Consider the following 20,166-nt stretch of genomic DNA (forward strand, 5'->3'; position numbering starts at 1 on the left):
GATCTACTTCACTCACATTTTTGACAACTCCCTGAACCAAGCCAGATTACTATTGATAGCAAAGTGTCGCGCAATTGAATTCAAGAGACACCACCATGTCCATGTACGAAAATCCAAAAATCGTCACAGTCCTCGGAGCAACAGGAAATCAAGGCAGTGGTGTCGTCCAAGCACTTCTCAAGACAACCACCCCATCATTACACGTTCGTGCTATAAGTCGAGATGTGACTTCTGCCAGTGCCGAAAAATTGAAAGCAAGGTTCCCAAACAATCATCGATTAGAACTTGTGGAAGCCAATGTCTACGACAGGGGATCCTTGTTCAAAGCATTTAACAATTCCTATGGCGTTTTCGCTGTAACCAATAATCGATTACCCGGGCAGAAGATTGAGACTGAGAAAGATATGGACCATGAGCTTGAGGCTGGTCGTAATATTTTGGAGGCTGCTAAGGTATGTATATAGCACTACCCCTACCTAAAACAAACCAGCGAAGACCAATCTGACTTCCACTTTAAGGCTTGCAATGTGCAGCATTTTGTGATGAGCAGCTTGCCAAATCTGACAGAGGCTAGTAATGGCCAGTTCAGCAAGGTCTATCACTTTGACAATAAGTCGAAAATTGAGCATTGGGCCAGACGGGAGCTCCCGGCAGTTACTTCGTTGCATCCTGGTATGTGATAGGAAAGATGACAATATCTGCAGCAAAGTGTGACTTATAGATGCCCATCTAGGACTATTCTATACCAATATGCAATGGTCGCAATATTGCAGACAGGAAGGTAAGACCAAAGAGCCACGCTTGGAAAAACAAGATCATCAGGTCTAACTACAATCTAGAAAACGGAACTGTCCGATTCTGTGCACCCATAGAAGGAAACAAACTCGCCGATTGGGTAGATCCAAGCTACGATATCGGTTTATATGCCGCAAGTAAGACCAACCAAACACGAAAGTGACAAGGATTAATGCTAACAAAACAGAAATATTCTCCCTCGGACCGGAGAAGACAGCATCAAAGACATATCCAGTCGTCAGTTCTAAGCTAACCTTTGCAGAATTTGCAAAGATCTTTACTGAAAAGACTGGTCGGGAGGCTGTATATGATCCGATCACACTTGACCAGTGGGGTGCGACTGTCGCTTCTACTGTTGGCAAGGGGTATGAGGAGGATATTAGACAGATGATGCAGTGGATTTCTGTTGCCCCTGATGAGAAGGTTTGTTATGGGACTATGGATTCTAGGGATAACAAGTCCTGGGAGGATCTGGGCGTTAAAGCTAGCACATTCGCGGAGTGGATGGAGCGGACTTTATGGGCTGGGCCTTGACCAGTACTCAATGTGGAACAGGATTTGAACGAGATTTATTGGGTATCCATTGCAAAATTAAGATAACGAGTTTTCCAATCCTCATAACGGTGGCTCCAGAGCCAGAACACCATCCAGGATTGAATCCGGTGTGACATCGTTCAGAACCTGAGACACTGCATGTAGATTACTTCCATACTGTAGACTGCGGTCTTGGCCTGGGGCTGTGACGGTAATGCGATGACGGAAGATCTTCCTGGCGGCCAAGGCCACGATTGAAGGGGTTAGATAATCGATGCCATGTAGAGGGGCTAGAAGTCTGAAGCAAAGAGTCAACATGGGAGAGTATTCATTGAAAGCATGCTTTTAGGCTTCCAACTCACTGTGCAAATCGAATAAATTGGATGTTGGCTTTGGCAGATACACCACCGGCAACAGCGCGGCTAAGCCGTAAAAAGACAACTATGTCTTGGATGTATCGAACGACTTCTGCACATGTGGATACCGTCATGCTTGTTTCTTGAAGCTGTTCTATCACCTGATTCCATGTGCCCATGGTCAGTCCACGGTATTTTTGAATCAAACAATGAGAATAGAACTTACTTTCTGAGTGATAGCTGGTCCTTTTTTTGCATGACCATTTGAGTTGTGGATAACAGAAGAAGCGGAAAGTTGCCCATCTGAAAGCCAATCGTTTTCTTCGAGATATGTGTACCCGGACTCTGGGCTATGGAAATGGGATATGAACAGGTTGTCGTTCTGTGGTGAGATTAGCCAGAAGATAAGGAAGATATACCTTTAAGCATTCCGCTTACCAGGTGGAACTTCAAAGGTGGTTGGAGTTGATCGGAGTCTCGAGATACAAGAGGGATAAATAGGAATTCATCGGGTGCATTAAGGGTGCCATTCTCGACGACCAGTTCCCTTGATCGCATCAACTGTGCCACTCATCAATATGCGTCTGCTGACACATAGTTCAAAATTCATACCTGTAGAAGATTTACTTGGATATCATCGCTGACGATATTGAAGTTTTTGGCGATCACAATATTGACGACATTACTGCTAGCAAGATGAGCAATAGGTGCTGGTGCCTTGCTGGGATCATCGAAGCTCTTGTATGACGAGCGTTTGCTTGACTGATTTTGTTAGTATTGGGTTATAATCTCTTGACAACATGTCAGGTCGACATACTGGTTCAGTGCTCAGCCAGGGACGTGGTGGGCGGTGATGTGTACGCGCATCAGGAGTGAGAACATCATTGATTATGTCGTCAATAGATGTCGCCGAGGAGCACTCGATAATGCAATACGAATACTTAAAAGTACTTGTGGCAATCTGATCCAATTAGCCGTATAGTATGACATTGTACACGTTTACTACTTACCAAGGCAAGTTCCTTGGCGAGGTCATGAATACAATGACTGGTGGTCTCGATCAGACAGTGTTCACGAGCAACAAGACACAAAAGAAGTGCCACTTCCAGGTCAGATAATTGACGAGCAATTTGATCGAGACCTGAATCATCCATGCTGCAGAATAAATGCGGATGAAAGAGCCTTGGAAACGACGGGTGGGCATTTGAGGATATTGACGCCTGACAAACAAGGCCTAGGATCCTGATCGGGATTAGCGTCTGATAGCTTCCCCGAATGCCCGCCCGCTCGAGCATCAACAGCTCAACACCGGGGAGAGGTATCAAGCCTGACATCTGCGAAAAATCCTTCACCATGGCGCCTTCCAATCCTCTCGCAAACTGGGAGAAGATTGGAGACAGCTTCTATCGCAAGATTGCCGTCTATGACGCCATCTTTGAGGAAGACGTGGAATTGGAGAACTACATCGCCGTAGGCGCCCCTTACGGCGGAGCTATTGGTAGGAGTGCAATCTTCGAATTCGGTCTTGAACTAACCGTGAATCTGTTAGCAATCTATCGCGATGAAAGCAAGCCATTTAGGCTGCGCGACGCTGGGTCCTCTCGGTCAACGATCGACATTTATTCCTCCTCTGGACAGCCGATTAATCGCATTAATGTTTGCTAAAACAAATTTGCTCCTTGCGCGACTATGCTAACTCATCTATAGTGGGAACAAGCTACTATCCGCGGATTAGGCTGGTCCGACAAGGAAGAGCTCCTGATTGTCTCCGAGGATGGCACCGTACGCCGTTACTTCGGCCTGGACGGCGAGTTTACTTCTTTCTCGCTTGGAAACGTGAGTCACGAGAATTATTATTCAGGTATAATGCTAACTATGTTAAGAGCGCCGAAGAATATGGCGTGAGAGCTTGCCAGTTCTGGGCCTCAGGCCTCGTGGCATTACTTTCTAATAACCAGTTGATCGCTGTGTCCAAATATGATGAACCGCGTCCACGGCTCTTGGCACCTTGCCCAGAAGGCGAGGTATCATCTTGGGCCTTGATTCCACCAGCACAAACTCTATCTCGTTCCGTCGAGGTCCTCCTGGCTGTCGACAAGACGGTCTTCTCTGTTGACTCAACAGAAGCAGAAGACAAGATCCTGCAAGACGGTCCTTTCAAACACGTCAGTGTGTCTCCCACTGGACAATTTGTCGCACTCTTCACTGCCGAAGGGAAATTATGGGTTGTTAGTAATGACTTCCAAAACAAGTTCAGCGAATACGACTCGAAGTCTCGCGTTCCCCCAAGCACAGTGAATTGGTGTGGTGATGATGCAGTGGTTCTTGCATGGGAAGATGAAATTCATCTCGTTGGACCAAACGGGGCCGCATCAAAGTGAGTCTCTTGTATAGCTTGATGTTGCTGCAAAGTCTAATTACATCAGATACTATTATGACGGCCGAGTTCATGTTATACCTGAGTTTGATGGAGTTCGTCTTCTCACGAATGATACATGCGAGTTCCTACACAAGGTTGCCGGTGTCACTGAAGAGATATTCCGTCTGGGCTCATCTTCCCCTGCTTCAGTACTGCTGGATTCAGTAGATCAGCTTGAGAAGAAATCACCCAAAGCCGACGAGAACATTCAAAGAATTCGATCAAGTTTACCATCTGCGGTGGACACTTGTATCAAAGCAGCAGGTCAAGAATTCGATGCTTATTGGCAGAAGCGCCTTCTCAAAGCTGCCTCATTTGGAAAATCTGTGCTCGAACTCTACAACAGTGACGAGTTCGTGGAAATGACAGAAAAGCTACGAGTTCTGAAAGCATTGAGAGACTATAAGATTGGCTTACCTCTGTCTTACGAGCAATACCTGCGCCTTTCACCGGAGGGCCTCATAGAACGATTGATTAGTCGACACGATTACTTGCTCGCGATTCGAGTTTCTGAGTACTTGCAGATTCCAGCTGACAAGATTTATGTCCACTGGGCAAGCCAAAAAGTCAAAGTCTCGACAGTCGATGATGAGGCTGTCTGCAAGCTCATTGTCCAAAGGCTCGAAAACAAGCCTGGAATCTCTTTCGAGGCTATCGCCCAGGCTGCTTACGATGAAGGTCGATCACATCTAGCCACCCAGTTGTTGAACCATGAACCACGAGGTGGCAAGCAAGTTCCATTACTTCTTAACATGGAGGAAGACGAACTTGCTCTTGACAAGGCTATTGAAAGTGGCGATGATGACCTAGTCAACTTCGTGCTTCTGCATCTCAAAAGCAAGCTCCCTCTGGCGAGCTTCTTTCGCATGATCAACACTCGTCCTATGGCCTCCGCGCTTGTGGAGACAGCTGCTCGCGGTGAAGATGTGGAATTACTCAAAGATCTTTTCTACCAAGATGACCGACCCATTGACGGCGCAAATGTTCTATTAACAGAAGCCTTACGGGATGCGGATTTGGCCCATCGAACCGAAAAGCTTCAACTGGCGTCTCGCCTTCTATCAGATTCGAAGGAACCAACTGTGGTGCTACATCAGAAATTGGTCTCCGAAGCCTCCCAGCTGTTGAAAGCCCAGGATGTGCTGGATAAAGACCTGGCTGATCATAGTGAGTTCGTTGGTCTTAGTCTAAACGAAACGGTCTACAGACTCGTTCGAGGTGGTTACAGCAAAAGAGCACAGAAGATCCAGAGTGAATTCAAAATGCCCGAAAAGACATTTTGGTGGTTGAGATTGAGGGCTTTGGTGGCCAAACGCGACTGGGGTGAACTGGAAGAAATCGCTAAGATGAAAAAGTCCCCAATTGGGTGGGAGGTAAGAAAGTCGAAATCCCACTACCTAGACAAATGCTGACAACACAGCCCTTTTACAACGAAGTTCTGGGCGCCGGAAACACAAAGCTTGCTTCGGTCTTCGTCCCGAAGTGCACCCACCTACCGCCCGCGGAGCGAATCGAGATGTGGATGAAATGCGGGATGATTGTGAAGGCGGGCGAAGAGGCCCAAAAGAGCAAGGATCTCAATGCCTTGGAACTGCTTCGAACGAAAGCCTCTGGTCCAGCAGCCACTGAGATTGAGCGCATGATCAACCAGCTTAGGCCGAGGAAATGAGCACAGAGAATATTCAACTTGCTCTTGGTACCGCCCTGGGTCTGACGATGTTCAGGTAATCTCGTCAAAGTCGTCTGTGACGGGTGCGGAGGCTTCTCCTGTCATCTGAAACACATTTGTACTGGCAACGGCCTTAGCAGGTGGTGCGGTATCCTCGGCCATAGCCTCATCGCCTTCTTCAGCCTCGTCTTCATCATCGTTCTCTTGTTGCTGGAGAGCGGTGAACGCAGTGGCACTGCGGTTGGTATCTTCCCAATCAGCCTAGACATTGTGAGCAAATGTAGGCAGAAACGAGATAATGTAATACATACCCTTCTAGTATTGACGGTCTTTCCGCGAGCCAAACTCTTAGCCTTCTTAATTTCCATTTGGTCCAGGACTGCCTCTGCGCGGTCCATGCCCTTTTGTTGCCTTAACCGCTGAGCCCTGGAAAGCTTCTTGTCATTCTTGTTCTTCTTCTGGATGCCAGAATTGCGACGATCGGTCAGAACGGAGGGCCGCTGAGCAGCAGGAGATTCCGCACGAGGCAGCGAGGTCACAGACTTATCCAAGTCGAGACTGGGTGAAGCTGCACGGCGTGCGGCACGCGAACGTGTTGACTGTTCTATAAAGAGATGTTAGACGGCTCGAAACCCAAGAAATCGGCCTAGTAACTTACGTCTGCTCTTCGCCATGGTTGTTTTGGAAAATTATCAGTTGCGTGGGGAGCCCGCTATCGATAAAAAAAGTTTACGGCGGGCCACAACTACTAGCCGCGCAACTCGGTATACATGTACCAGCTTGCTTTTCACGCACGCGATGACCCTTCTTCAGTATCTCCCACTCATGCTCACCCAGCTTTATACTGGCGGTGGCAGAACATCTGGTTTATACAACAATGAACCCTCGCCACGAGCATTCTACTATCTTTCTCAACCGCCCCGTCCATTACGCAACCAAAATCAGCCACTATGAGACCGCTCTCGCAGCGCTTCAAAACACCCAAGCGCTAGCAACTGGTTTGATCGCTTTTGTTTCCTTTTATTTACTTCTCGACTACTTCGGATTCGCCCCCGTATCGGTCCTCCGACTTGCCTGGAAGTGCCTGGTTTACCTCACTCCGTCCAGGCTCGTTGTCGCATTGGACCCTCGCACGCCCGACCCCGAATCAACTACTCCCACGGACTCTTCCCTGTTGTCGCTCGAGCAGAAGAACGCCGCAATGCAACGGATCTTCGGCATAGATACCTCCCATCTCGCTTTCTCTCTTCGCCGCCATTCCCTGACCGGCCTCGGCAACGCTTTGCTCGGAAACACAAAGGAGGCCAAGCCTCCGGGACTTGGGAACTGGGACAACTCCTGCTATCAGAATAGTATTATCCAGGGTCTGGCATCACTGGAATCCCTTGCGACATTTCTCGAAAACAATATCAAATCCCTCTCAGACAAGGTTCATCTTTCGAAGCATGAGGCGTTGAGCGATATCATCGCATGTTTAAATAACCCTTCGAACAACGGAACGAAGCTGTGGATCCCAGGAGACCTCAAGTCTATGAGCAGTTGGCAACAGCAGGATGCACAAGAGTACTTTTCCAAGCTAGTGGACCAAATAGACCTGGAGGTTCAGCTTGGATCACAAGGAGCGACATCGAACATGGGGTTGAAAATCGCGGGTCGGGAGGAAAATATAGTGCGCGACAACAGTCCCGAAATGTCTACTTCTGAGGAATCCGACTCAGCCTGGACAAGCAGTAAGGCATCATGTCGGAATCCTCTCGAAGGCCTACTTGCTCAACGGGTTGGGTGCATGGAATGTGGATGGACGGAGGGCCTTTCTTTGATTCCGTTCAATTGCCTCACAGTTCCTCTTGGGCCAAAGTTTGAATACGATCTTGTGGATTGTCTTGGCCAATATATGACGCTTGAGCCCATCGATGGTGTGGAATGCGCAAAGTGCACATTACTGCAGTATCATCAGAGGCTTTCCGAAATGTTTGCTGGATTTGAAGAGGGCGAAATGCAATCGCCTAACGCCAAGAAGTCTCAATTTGCCGATGCATTGAAAGCCGATACCCTATCGCGTCTTCAGGCTGTCAAAGCAGCGCTAGAGGGCAATAATATTAGCGATACCACATTGAAGGATTGCCGCATCCCCGCAAAGAACCGAGTCTCGACGACCAAGTCCCGGCAGGCGGTTATCGCCCGGTCCCCTCAATGTCTAACTGTTCACATCAACCGCAGTCTCTTCGACGAAAACACTGGCATGTTGACAAAGAACCACGCTGCAGTCAGATTTCCTCAAATAATCGACTTGAATGACTGGTGTCTCGGTACTCAATCGCCTGATAAGGCTGACGAGGCCCCTGAGCGATGGGAAACCAACCCTTCCAAGTCGATGCTTCCACAACCCGGCGAGGCTGTTCAAGTTCCCAGTCGACGATACATACTCCGGGCTATTGTCACACACTACGGCCGTCACGAGAATGGTCACTATATCTGTTACCGCAAATACTCGACGTTGGATTTTCCAGATCCCGTCCCGGACCACATTCTTCAATCTGACGGTGACCAAGAAAAGCCCGAGCGTTGGTACCAACTAAGCGACGGCGATGTGACGATGGTCAGCGAAGGCCATGTTATGTCCCAAGGTGGTGCCTTCATGCTCTTCTACGAGGCCATGGATGATTCTCTCCCAGTCCAACCTTCTCAGACTTACACCACAAAGAATGTCCCGTGCGAGACCGCTGAATCCGTTCAATTTGAGAATGCTGAATCAATTTCGAACTACACCATGTCCGAAGACTTCTCTGCCCCATCCACCGTCACCGATTTCGGATCTTGCACTTCTCGCGCGACAAGTGTCTCACTTCCAACGGAGGATCTGATGTCTGTTGACATCCCTCTAAAGCCTTCAGGCGATCAAACGCCCACAGAAGAACTTGACTCGCCTTCGATGATCACTGCATGATGCCCTGCCCTATTGTATTCCAATCTCTTGTTTTCCTGCTTTACCAGCATAGTCGTGCTATATAGCTGACCACTGCATCATGATACCCGGTAGCAATTTCGATTTGCGGCGTTGATCTTCTCACTCCACTGTCTAGGAGCATTTGTATGAGTGCATGTACTTTTATGGATCTCTCTCTTCCAGGAGATAATTGATTTCAATATTTCATTTCTACTTATCTCATCTGTACTAAATTTGCTGGAATTATGAATCGGGCTCAACTATTTCTTTGTAGTCCTCTTTCATATTTATGTATACCTTTTGGGATACCATCGAAAAAAGTTCCCCAGTTCGACGGTCCGTGGACATCGTGATTCTGTCACTAACGCGAAGCTAGGGGGGCTACTTTCTTAGCAATATGAAGACATCACTCCAATCTTAGGATTTGGAGATTAGTCCCCGCATCTAGACATAGTGGTACCTTGTTGAAACAAACCCAGGTGCATCATAGCCGGAAATCACCTCACTAAGTACCTTGTGGTCAGCCACCGTAGCATAAGACTGCTCGGAGGTTCTCATTCTCCAAGGCTGGATTTGAAAGCTGTGTTCAACCTTTATATTTCTTTTCTTATCTAGACTTTTACAAATTCTGCCTTATTGCCCGTTTGATTGTGTTGTTCCCGTCCAGGTGTGCAGCGCACGACTCTCTATAGATCCACCCAAGCTCCAGCACCAGGGTCCTCACTTGCTATCTGATCAACGTAAGTAAGTCCCCATCATCCCATTATTTAAAAGACTTGGGGTCACACTTCTGATCACAGAAACAGCACATTATTCAAGCTCTCACTATCATTTGACAATGTCTATAACAAGCCCTTCACGACACCAACCACACGACATCTTCCTCATCAATGAACTTCTAGAAAACATCCTTCTACATACAGACATACGAACACTCCTAACATCTGGCCAGCGGGTATGTCAAACATGGAACAACATGATAAAGTCCTCAGTCAAGCTCCAAGAGGCCCTCTTCTTCAAATCAACCAAAACCAAAACCACTGAAAACACCCAACGCCAACGCAATCCCCTCCTAGAAGAAATCCTCTGGGCCCAGTTCTTCCTCAAGCAACAAGAAAACTCAGAATCAAAAGCAGTCGACGTAAGCAGATTTCCAATGCGCGATTGCGACCGCCAGAAAGCAAAAGCGTACTTGCGAAAAGACGCAAGCTGGAAACAGATGCTGCTGCAACAACCACCAACTTCATCAATTGGAGTTCTGGAAATTATCAGACGATCAGACTCGGAGTTCACGAAATTGAATGTCAATACTGACAGCGAGTTTCTCCGCATGGGTCATATTTTGACTCTGCTGCAAGGACGGAGTACTCTAGTCCCAACGCGCAACAAATGGATACTATGGAGTGGACGATCTCGGATTCGAATGCCACTTAATTTCGAGATCTGGGCGCCAAAATGGGTTTATGAGCCTAGTACACTACAGCCAGTTCAAGAATGGATCCCAGATAATATCGACTGGGACAGTCTTCGGTTGGAAGTTGCGTCGATGTATTTGAATGACTTTGATTGTGATTTGGTGATTGTATCGGAGAGGCGGCAAAAGCTGTTCCAGGGCGAGGATCGAATCCATAAAGAGAGCAAATTGGATCGTCGGCTTGAGCGAGTGTTTGGGGATTGCACTGTTGAGATGGGGAGGAAGAAGGTTAATCATTCTTTTATTCCTATTCATGGCGTTGGGGTTGATCGGAGGTGGGTTCTTCGACCTTGTTCTGCTATGCCTCTCGTTCCGACGTGTTGTGCTTCTTGTTCGGATTCATCTTCTTCGCGTTCTTCGTTTTCGTCGTCTTTCTAAGTACTTTATACAGTGGCCCTGATGATGGTTTATCTCCGGCTTCATCTGGATTCATAGCTATAGATCATACCCACTAACATCGAAACTTTTACTAGTAAATGTTCACCCTGTAAGCTTGAAAAGACTTCTCAATGTAGCTACCGATATATGCCAACATACTACTGTAAAGCTGCGGTGTTCCATAAAGTGCATCTTCAGTACGGCGCGGGCTAGCCACATCCGCCACTTCCCCACCTGAAAAATAATCGCCCCTCGACTTTCCTCTTCTCAACAACAACAGACTTCAAAATGGGCGTCGAGCGAAAGATTCTTACCCGCGGCAATGGCTCCGACTCGCCTGCATCAGGCGACAAGGTCTCCATTCACTACACTGGCTGGCTCTACGATGCTAAGAAGTCCAACAAGGGCTTCCAGGGCAAGCAGTAAGCTGACCATCACGCGCCACATCTACTAGGCTTATTGTCTTGTTTATTTGAAATACTAATCCATATCTGCAGATTTGATAGCTCCCGATCCCCTGGTCGTGGCGCTCTGAATGTCCAGATTGGTGTCGGACAGGTCATTAAGGGTAATCATTTTTTTTTTCCTTCGTTGCTTTTTCTGTTCCGATCAGATTATACTTGGAATTGGTTTGGGGCTTGCTGCCTTGCATTCAGAATCAATTGCTGATTTTGTCTGTGTACCTGTAGGCTGGGATGAGGGTGTTATGCAGATGACCCTGGGCGAGAAGTCCACTCTGACTATTTCCCCGTGAGTGCATGCTTTATTGGATGGTGAACTAGGCAATTACTGACATTTCTTTTGCAGTGACTATGGCTACGGTGACAAGTAGGTGAACACATGATATCTGGCCATTGTTTCTGTGTGCCTGGGTATCTGTCCAGTGATGTGCTAACATTCTTTTTTACACAGGGCCTCTGGCAAGATTCCTGCTAACTCTACTCTCATCTTGTAAGTTTCATTATTTCCATCACGCCCTTTCGAGAGGCTAACTATCTTACAGCGAGGTTGAGCTCCTCAAGATCAACAACAAGAGTGCCTAAATGCACTATTGGATTCAATAGAAAAAAAAAACCATTTCATTTACTACATCTACTGCTGCCTTCATCTCTTCCAAGTTGTACACAATTCTCATTTGGACTAATGACTTGTTGTACAGTAGGGTGTCTCAATACTTGGACCCCTAAGGAGTACGGACTGCCCGCAGGAATCCAGCCTCCAATCTTGGCACTTGCCACCGTAGAAGGAGCCAAAACAAGGGAAAAAGAGGTCTCAACTTTAGCTCCATGTGCCATTGGCAGGTCCAAAGTATCCCACCTCAGGCATGGGCATGTAAGCCACGCCCTCGCCATCGGCAGTATTGAGATATACCGTATTTCCCCACCAAGATGGGAATGTAGCACCAGGGTATGAAATGCAGAAGAAAATGACTATACCACTCAGAGCAAGGCCCGTGTCAAGAGCGGCCGCCAAGATATAGTTATACTTCGTCCACCAGGCAAAGTACCTCCGACGGAAGACATGATTGAATAAGAAGTTAACGAGCGCCCAACTGGAATAGTTGATACCGGTGGCTAAAGTTAAGTATTCAGTTAGCAACAATGCAAAAGACAAAAAGCGCTGCCACATACCAGGAGGAACATTCCAAGTCCCCACAAAGATCAACGGCCAATTAATCCACTTGAAGAACTCACGACGCGTATACTTATACAACGCCCAAGTTACAATCGGCGTAATAGCCCCAATCCAAAAGAAATGTAACAAAGACGAATAAATCTTGCCGGCAGAATACAACCTCCGCGGACCAACAAGACCCCAAATGACAGAGGATGAATAAACAGTACGACCATTCGGACACGAAAAGCCATCCGACTGGTCCGACTCACAAATCCCAGATATATTAGAAAGCGACCAAAGCGTAACCCCCGTCTGAGTAAGAGCACCAAGAATGGTAGCAGCACCCTGCGCGACAAAGGTAGTCCGAGGCGGAACTTTCATGTAATGCGCCAGCTTCATATCCATAGCGAAGTAAACACCCTGTCCAACGACGTCTGTGGAAAGGATCTTGAAAATCATGTTTGCGAGTGGACGGCCTTCGAATAGGTATCCACCGATAAACTCGGATAGGACATTCAGCTGGTTTGCGTCGACGTTTGTTATGCCTTGAACGATGCCACAGGGGACCATATACACGACTGGAATGACAAGTGCAAGAAAGACACCGTAGACGGGTAAATTGGTATGGTAGACTTCAACGATGGCGATGGCGATGGCCGTTATAACGACTATGATGCCCGCGTACCAATACCACGGTGTTTGCCTGTATGAGGCGCGAACCAGACGCGCGTGAATATCTAGTCTGTTTCGGCCTTTCAGGGCAGCCCAGAGATCTTTCTTATGCCAAAATGCAATGTGAGTGAGGACAGACGTAATCGCTGCGAAGGAAAGCCCGTACACGAATGCAAAGGTAGCGCCTAAGAATGGGGGTGAATATTGTCGATACGCGTCGACATTGAGACTATTATCGGCTGCGATAACTCGCGCCGTATCGTAAACTGCACCTGTATTGTCGTATACATCACTCGTCATCAGAGGGAGGTATGCCGTGAACCAGACGTTCGTATAGTAAAGCGCCGGCACGACGATCCAGTAGAAGAAAGCGAATCCGAAGAAGACGTTCAAAGCCGCCCAAGATGGTGACAGGAGCGGGTTTGTATTGTATGCGATCTGGCTCCAGTCAAAGGTAATCGGACTCAATCCCAGACCGGTTTGCATGCCGAAGAGCTGGTTGACGATTACATTCTTGGGTGCGATCCAGCAGACCCAGGTGAAGTAGCTGAGGGCTGTGAAGATCAATCCTGGAAAAAAATACCAGATAAAGCCGGCCGCTGTGACATAGAGAAAGAAGCGAAGTCGGGAGATTCGCCATCCGTCTGCTATATGGTTTGCGCGTGAATGCAAGGTTTCGAGCATTGCGCAGTTTGACAGCACGCCTGGCCAGATTATGCTTGCTGGTTCTACTAGCCATGGTGCTGCGAGTCCGGCAACTCCAAAACCGAGGAGTTGGGCGCAGAGGACGATCAGGACGTCGAAGCCGGCTTTCAGGCCGAAGTTGTAGAATGATTTGCTTGAGGCTTGGATTATGTTTGTTGCGTCTGCGCTCCCGTAGCCGAAGGAGACGTTGCTCATTATCACGATCACTGTGTGCTCTTTGATGTTGAATGATCGATCTGGGTTTAGAGTGAATGTCCCTAATGGGCCCAGTTTGAATGGGGTTGTTGGGAGGGTCTTTGCGAGGAAGACGCCGCATGGGTAGGCTAGTAGCTCTGCCACTAGGGAGACGATATGGACGCTTGGATAGCGCAGTGAGAAGAATTGGTTGATTCCAGAGCCGAGGATCGTGAAGAACATTCCCAGTAGCCACATTCGAAGTGTGTTCACTGGTAACCCTGGGTCATCTGTTTCGGGGACAACAGCCCTAACTTGGGTGATGTTACTAGGGTTGAGATATATAGATCAATGATCGAACAGGGAAATTGAAACCTACCCTCAGGAAATGGCGATCGATTCGATTCATAGTCATATTCAATATTCTCATTGTCATCTCCGCGCTTGGTAGTATCATCTTCGGCCGTGACAATTTGGCCTTCATCTATGTCCTCGCCATCAATGATTGCGGGTTTGATCTCAGTGGCCGGGGGTTTGGAGGCCATGCTTTTTCTTCGCGCGCAATTCGTAAGGATCTTCTACAAACAAATCTAGCAGAGTACATGGACTTTATTGCTACTCAGTGTTTCTTCTAGGGCGGGGGAACTGATAAGGCGACGCGTTAGTGTTCGGAAATGAAGGAATATTGAGCTTAGTTCGCGATAAGCGTTTTATACCCCGCTCCCGTCTCAGCATTCCTGTCGCATTCTCGAAGACGTTTACTGTCAAGAATATATAACGAGGTAGTGTTCTGCCAGTTATGTTCGGCCAGTGGTGTTCTGCATACTGATATTACAGCAGGAAGCTTGTGATTCGAGATTATAGGACTGCTGAGTGGCGGTTGCGGACACCAAATATACATCGCGTCACAAACAACTGTTATCTTCAAGAAACTTGCCACGGGCTTTGCCGACACTAGGAAAATAGCGAAGATAGAAGGACCCATCTAGACCAGAGGCAAACCCGCCAACGGACACCGACTTCAAGCCATCTCATCTCGCAAACATCCAAGCGCAAGCCAATTCCTGCTTTGGATGAAATAGGAAGGAATCGCAATTCACCGCCAGTTGCCATTTATCCGACCGCATATCGGGGATGCAAATCAATCAGTCCGCGTCCACCCATGTCATTGACTAGTATGGCTATTGCATGACAGTTATAACCGTTCGGACATTGTTCTCTAGTCAGGAATACGATCTTCCCTGCCTATGCACCTAGGATGGTGCTCTTTCAAATCAAACATGATAGTTTCTACAAGGTAGACACACAGAGCACGGATGTTTCTGGCCAGATCAGATTGAAACATCAACTGCGACCGAAGGGTTCTAGCGCCCGTCTTTAGATGTATACTCTGGACTTCGGGAGGGGACATCTAGACTCTCTATACATCAACCAAAGAGGACAAATATATCACCAACTAGGCTCAGCTGGACAACTCCAAGAATCACCGCGAAGACGCATCGCATCCTACGCTACATTGCCAACAGGGACCGGCCTGCTACATCCACATGCCGGCTTCACACAGGCAGAGACGGTGAGGAAGCATTCTCGAACAAGAGTGTGATGGTTTGGCACGATGGGACCCTACGTGGAAATCTACTCGACAATGTTGAAAGTACATGCACAGGACTGTAGCGCCCATTCAAGCCCCAAACACCAAACATAGCTGCATATTCCCCGATCGCAAATATCGGTCTACGCATCTACCCCCGGAAGTGAGCTCCCACCAAACACCAAACCACCACAAGTAAGCAGAGGAAAGTGGACACAACCAAGCACACCCAATAAGCACCCCCGGTTGAGCCCTTCACAAGACATGAGTCAAGCGGCTTACGACAGTGTCATCCGCGCCATCTTCGCGGTGAATCAGGGGGGTGATATACGCCAAAGGGAAGCACACATCAATCAGCCATTCAAATCTCGTAGACACGTCTTCGGTGCACTGAACGTGAACAGCCTCCGCCACTGTCACCACACCCTTGTCGATCGATGCAGCCGAGGCTGCGGATGGCCCCCCCCCGGGGGGCCCGGGGGAGTTTGGGTTACTCACACTGCAACTGCAACTTTCATATTCTGCAGATTGCAGATATGAGTTCATCGGTCATGTTCTTGCTGTATGTCTCTGGGTTGGCTCACATTCCTCAGCTTTGATCTTCGGTGGGGCTGATTGTCCATTCTTTTCCTCCCCATGGGGAGAATATATGTATGTTTCGCTCGAATGGAGCCTACTTACCTACATGTACACTGCACAATCCAGCTGAATGCATCTGATCGAGATTATCGATTGTGGCAATCAAGTGGAGATGGTACGTCGGGTTGTATTTGATCACATTCATGCTATAGGTCCATCGAAATCTACATCTGCACAGGCTACGCCTTGGTCGTGGCGGTAACCATCCAACTATCAAAGATCAAATATGCCGTATCCAGCAATCTATTCAATATTGAACACCCACCCCCCTTCCGATCCTGCAGACCCGACCGTCTGTGTCCTTGCGATTTTAGTCCAGAGATCTTGCATGAGAGCTGCAGCTGCAGATGCAGGGAACCCCTGGAATGGCTGGAAAGTGAGGATCCGAGCTCCCACCAAAGACCAAAGTCCAGAAGCCAGTCGGAGCAGGCCAAACTAAGACTGAAATAAAAACCAAACCAGGCAAGCATTCTTCACTGCGGTACATTATTTGCTACAGTGACTTACCGATTGTCAACTCTAGTCCATCGAGCACGATCCAAAGAACCCAACTTCGGTAAAACAAAACACCACCCCCCTCGCTCCCAAAACAATAACAATAACACCCTTTGTGCCCAATCTATATACAACCGGAAATTGACCTTCCTCTCCCGGTGCAAAGGTCCCACCGAACCCACCACCGCGGAACGATGATAATATCCCGTTCCCCACTGACCCAGGGGGCAGGATCCAAGGGAAGAGCACGCGTTGCAAATTGAAACACCGAGTACCTGGGACCGGAAAGGGGGTCGAGGGTTCCGCGCGAGTTACGTAGACGCGTTTGATCGATCGAGGACGGCCCGATCCCCATCCAGCTTTTGAAGCTACAGAAGTGACAGTATACCTGTCGCCTCGAATTAAGTAGTGGGGATTACTAATTCCAGCGTACAGAAGTACAAAAGGGAGCTGTCAAGTCTGGCTAGATCAACAGGTGAGAGATAGACTACAGTACCGTAGATGTTCACCTGCCTCATCCATCTCCACAAGACCCCTTTCCTGGTTCCCCGACGGGCCGGGGCGCGGATGCATCAATTATGGAGAAAAACGTAGGCGGCGTACGGAATCACGAGTATTTCACATTCCTGTGTGCAGTTGATGCGTCGAGTGTAAAATGAAAAGTGATTGGGTACCAATCCTCATCCCTTATATGATGCATAGAGGCGTCGATCTTTGGGCTTTAAAAGGGGGAAAACCCAGGGTGGCGGGTTTGGACTCCACTTAGCTTGTCGGGGGAAGTGCGTTGCAGGCCGGAAGCAAGTCATATGCAAAAGATGAAAGGAAGTGATATACAGTTATGGGGTGAGAACTAAAGAAACGAAGATGGGGAATGTCTTTGTTTTGAGTGTTTGTTCTGAGTCTAGGCCTGATCCAGACCCATAGACCACAGTTCGACGGTCTAGAGAGTGGACATCGCTGATTTGTGCGAAAATTAGAGGGTCCCCTTAGAAGATTTTTCCCGTAATCCTCCTTTGACTGGGATTCAAGAATTCCTTTAGAACGATCGGTTTGTTGCCGGCATATAGACTCGGTTTGAGATGGGGGACTGTATTTACCCGACAACTCCCGCGGAGACGGGGGAACGGGGGAACTTCCGAGGCGGCGGAAACCGTTAGTTTGCCGTTTTCTTTCATTTTGTTAGAGAGTAGTTCTGAAGATCTAGGTCCCCGGTGGAGTGAACGAACTCCTTCCTGATCCTTTAGGGCCTGACAGCCCGTCTCATTTCTCTGCCTAAAACTCCTAGTCCAAACAATAGTTCCAACAGTCACAAAGAACGGTGTTGACGTGTTGACATGTTGTGATAAACCCAACTTGACCGCCAGACGCCGTTTAGGCGTAATCAAGGGTAAAATTCAAGTTTAGACCGGCCTCGATATGCATGTATACTTCTTCACTGAGCGGTGAATCTAGGGCTTGATTGGAGGATCGTCATCGGAACTGACTATTTTCCTTTACACCGCAAAACAATCTGATTTTGATCCCCGGGACCTTGAGCTGCCCTTTCGGGGTACCTCCGTAAGGGGCAGAAACGTATCAAAGGTTCTCTACCCCAGGTTCTCGTATTTCGAATAGAATGAATGTCAAATATGGCTGAGTTCTGTGTCAGAAAATATGTCAAATAGAGGCAGCCATCCGATGTTCCCCGCGAGTATTGAGCACAAAGCTGATACATCTGGAAAATGGCGATCTGATTGATCGGCCTTTGGACTCCGGAAGCCGCTTCCGCCTCATTTTTATTTATTTATTTATTATTTTTTTATACATTTAATTTATCCTAAACGGGAATTATTTATTGATTATTTTGTCTCGAAGGCCTAGAAGTCTTCCCCGGCTTTGATACTTGAATACGCTCCACCCTCGGGTTTCTCTTCTTCTTCACTTTCATATCAACTTCAACCTCAGCTTTATAGTGGTTTCATACCTAGGGCCCTTTGGTCCATCTCTCACCTAACCATCACTCTCTACTCACTCTCCACTCAACTCACCATGATTCCCATCCAAACTCGCCTTCGCGACATGTCGCTACCAAAGGCCGCGGCACCTATTGCCAGCACGGATCCCGCACAGGTCACTTTCAATTGGAGTGGCAGCTCTTTCGAGTCATCTCCCATGTCAAGTCCATTTGCTCCTCCACCAACACCATGCGACTCTCTGCTCGACATTCACCCACGCAAGTCTTCATTCTCCAGTGAGATGGGCGCCGCCTACGCCTTCCCATCCTGGCCAAACCGACCCTCTCTCTCCAGCAACGGCTCTACAGACTCTAATGCAAGCTCCTATCTCACTGACGATGACCTGCTCTGGATGCCTGAAAACGCCGGCACTGAGCAAGCGGTGGAAGAGGCTACCAACATGGATGCCGAGCTCGCCCATTCTATCACCCTGGAGCAACAACTCCAACGCATTCGCGCCGCAGCTGCCGAAGAAGAGGCTCGCGCCAACTTCCTTGCTCGCGTCGATGCCCATGCTCGCGCAACACACGCATTGCGCTTGGCCAAGGTGACTGTGACTCCGACAGTGAATGTCAACGAGCGCGATAACTCAAAGCGCAAGAAGCGTCGGGCAGTTCACAGCCCTAAGCGACGCGCTCACTCGGCTTCCAAGGTCTTGTCTGCCTAAGCTCGCCTTGGACCGCAGTGCTGGCGCTGCTTGACACCTTCTCTTCACTATATTGTCATATATCACCAATATTTTAATGTCTCCACCTCAACCTCGGCCACCCTCACCCACCCACCACCACCAAACCACCCGATCAGCAAATCGCATATCTCCGACCTGCTGAGCGCAGATCAGCGCCATTGACGCAGGCCTCGGGCCTGCGTTATCGGACCCCGAACCCCCCCGCGCTTACCTAATAACTCGCTGTACGCGCTTCTTCACACTGGCCTCCTTCACCACCTCACACCGCTGCTTCACTCTGACTCACTTCTCACGCTTTCCCTTTTGTCATTTGATCATACCCTGTCCTCGCATGTTCCCGGTGTTTCCTTTAGCCTTTTGTTTTTCTCCTGTTATTCCGAGCGCCTCGTTCAGATACCCCCCCGTCTTGTAACTTTCCTATCCATTTTCGTCCCGACTTTCGCCATATGTTGGCTACATTGATTTGTTTTGCTTTATCTCATGGTTGTTTTTCCAAAATTCCCGCTGGGAGCGCCTTCATCAGGCGATCCAGTCCGTCACTTATCACATCTTCATCTTCATCTTGCGGTGCTGCCTGTCGGGCAGTCATGGTACTTTAGTTAGCCTCCAACTAAGCCACTTTTTATCCTGATATTTTATTTCATATCCAAACCTGTAAATCAAGTAAAAGTAACCATCACGACAAAGGTAGAAATAAAATGAAATCCAAACCCTTTTGCACACCCAAATATTCAATAATCCAATAATCCCAGTCCAGAACACCTCGTGGCTTTCTCAGCCTCTGCATAGCCCTCCTTGTCCCTGTTGCACAAGTACATCTACAACTACATCACACACACCCCAGTTCAAATCCACCACCAGCGCCCCGCCATCCAGTAAAAAAAGCCGACAAAAAACATGTCATCTGAAACCCCCGTCACCTACCCAAAATAGCAAATTCCATAGCCGGGCGATCATCGATAATCAATAATCGTCAGCCTTGCCCGACTCGCGTCGACACCCCCACCCCCACCACCGGT

The 20,166-nt window shown here is 48.3% G+C and overlaps 9 protein-coding genes across 9 annotated transcripts; 6 read left to right on the forward strand and 3 right to left on the reverse strand.

Moving 5' to 3' along the window:
• Positions 1–95: 95 nt before the first annotated feature.
• On the forward strand, positions 96–1,329 carry N7508_003438 (NmrA/HSCARG family protein; the record flags this gene model as incomplete). Its single annotated transcript, XM_058461504.1, has 4 exons — positions 96–452; positions 519–672; positions 840–932; positions 983–1,329. The coding sequence occupies 4 exons, from the start codon at positions 96–98 to the stop codon at positions 1,327–1,329; spliced, it is 951 nt and encodes a 316-aa protein (XP_058322081.1).
• Positions 1,330–1,410: 81 nt separating this feature from the next.
• On the reverse strand, positions 1,411–2,839 carry N7508_003439 (uncharacterized protein; the record flags this gene model as incomplete). Its single annotated transcript, XM_058461505.1, has 7 exons — positions 1,411–1,627; positions 1,692–1,846; positions 1,912–2,067; positions 2,124–2,246; positions 2,298–2,447; positions 2,503–2,646; positions 2,696–2,839. 7 exons carry the CDS (start codon positions 2,837–2,839, stop codon positions 1,411–1,413), a joined length of 1,089 nt encoding a protein of 362 aa, XP_058322082.1.
• Positions 2,840–3,038: 199 nt separating this feature from the next.
• vp16 (tethering complex subunit VPS16) lies at positions 3,039–5,773 on the forward strand (the record flags this gene model as incomplete). The annotated part of the gene is made up of 5 exons (XM_058461506.1): positions 3,039–3,341; positions 3,393–3,521; positions 3,569–4,062; positions 4,112–5,477; positions 5,525–5,773. The coding sequence occupies 5 exons, from the start codon at positions 3,039–3,041 to the stop codon at positions 5,771–5,773; spliced, it is 2,541 nt and encodes an 846-aa protein (XP_058322083.1).
• A 51-nt stretch (positions 5,774–5,824) lies between these two features.
• Positions 5,825–6,447, reverse strand: N7508_003441 (Alb1 domain-containing protein; the record flags this gene model as incomplete). Its single annotated transcript, XM_058461507.1, has 3 exons — positions 5,825–6,034; positions 6,085–6,377; positions 6,432–6,447. The coding sequence occupies 3 exons, from the start codon at positions 6,445–6,447 to the stop codon at positions 5,825–5,827; spliced, it is 519 nt and encodes a 172-aa protein (XP_058322084.1).
• A 203-nt stretch (positions 6,448–6,650) lies between these two features.
• Positions 6,651–8,720, forward strand: N7508_003442 (ubiquitin-specific protease UBP1; the record flags this gene model as incomplete). The annotated part of the gene is made up of 1 exon (XM_058461508.1): positions 6,651–8,720. The coding sequence occupies one exon, from the start codon at positions 6,651–6,653 to the stop codon at positions 8,718–8,720; it is 2,070 nt and encodes a 689-aa protein (XP_058322085.1).
• Positions 8,721–9,558: 838 nt separating this feature from the next.
• Positions 9,559–10,572, forward strand: N7508_003443 (uncharacterized protein; the record flags this gene model as incomplete). Its single annotated transcript, XM_058461509.1, has 1 exon — positions 9,559–10,572. The coding sequence occupies one exon, from the start codon at positions 9,559–9,561 to the stop codon at positions 10,570–10,572; it is 1,014 nt and encodes a 337-aa protein (XP_058322086.1).
• A 288-nt stretch (positions 10,573–10,860) lies between these two features.
• On the forward strand, positions 10,861–11,615 carry N7508_003444 (FKBP-type peptidyl-prolyl cis-trans isomerase; the record flags this gene model as incomplete). The annotated part of the gene is made up of 6 exons (XM_058461510.1): positions 10,861–10,994; positions 11,070–11,140; positions 11,262–11,322; positions 11,380–11,400; positions 11,485–11,523; positions 11,576–11,615. 6 exons carry the CDS (start codon positions 10,861–10,863, stop codon positions 11,613–11,615), a joined length of 366 nt encoding a protein of 121 aa, XP_058322087.1.
• A 235-nt stretch (positions 11,616–11,850) lies between these two features.
• Positions 11,851–14,285, reverse strand: optD (uncharacterized protein; the record flags this gene model as incomplete). Its single annotated transcript, XM_058461511.1, has 3 exons — positions 11,851–12,146; positions 12,204–14,054; positions 14,120–14,285. The coding sequence occupies 3 exons, from the start codon at positions 14,283–14,285 to the stop codon at positions 11,851–11,853; spliced, it is 2,313 nt and encodes a 770-aa protein (XP_058322088.1).
• A 4,208-nt stretch (positions 14,286–18,493) lies between these two features.
• On the forward strand, positions 18,494–19,126 carry N7508_003446 (uncharacterized protein; the record flags this gene model as incomplete). Its single annotated transcript, XM_058461512.1, has 1 exon — positions 18,494–19,126. One exon carries the CDS (start codon positions 18,494–18,496, stop codon positions 19,124–19,126), a length of 633 nt encoding a protein of 210 aa, XP_058322089.1.
• Positions 19,127–20,166: the final 1,040 nt, after the last annotated feature.

The sequence above is a fragment of the Penicillium antarcticum genome (genome assembly GCF_028974205.1).
Source record: "Penicillium antarcticum strain IBT 31339 chromosome Unknown utg000003l_segment0_segment0, whole genome shotgun sequence".
Classification (NCBI taxonomy): Eukaryota; Fungi; Ascomycota; class Eurotiomycetes; order Eurotiales; family Aspergillaceae; genus Penicillium; species Penicillium antarcticum.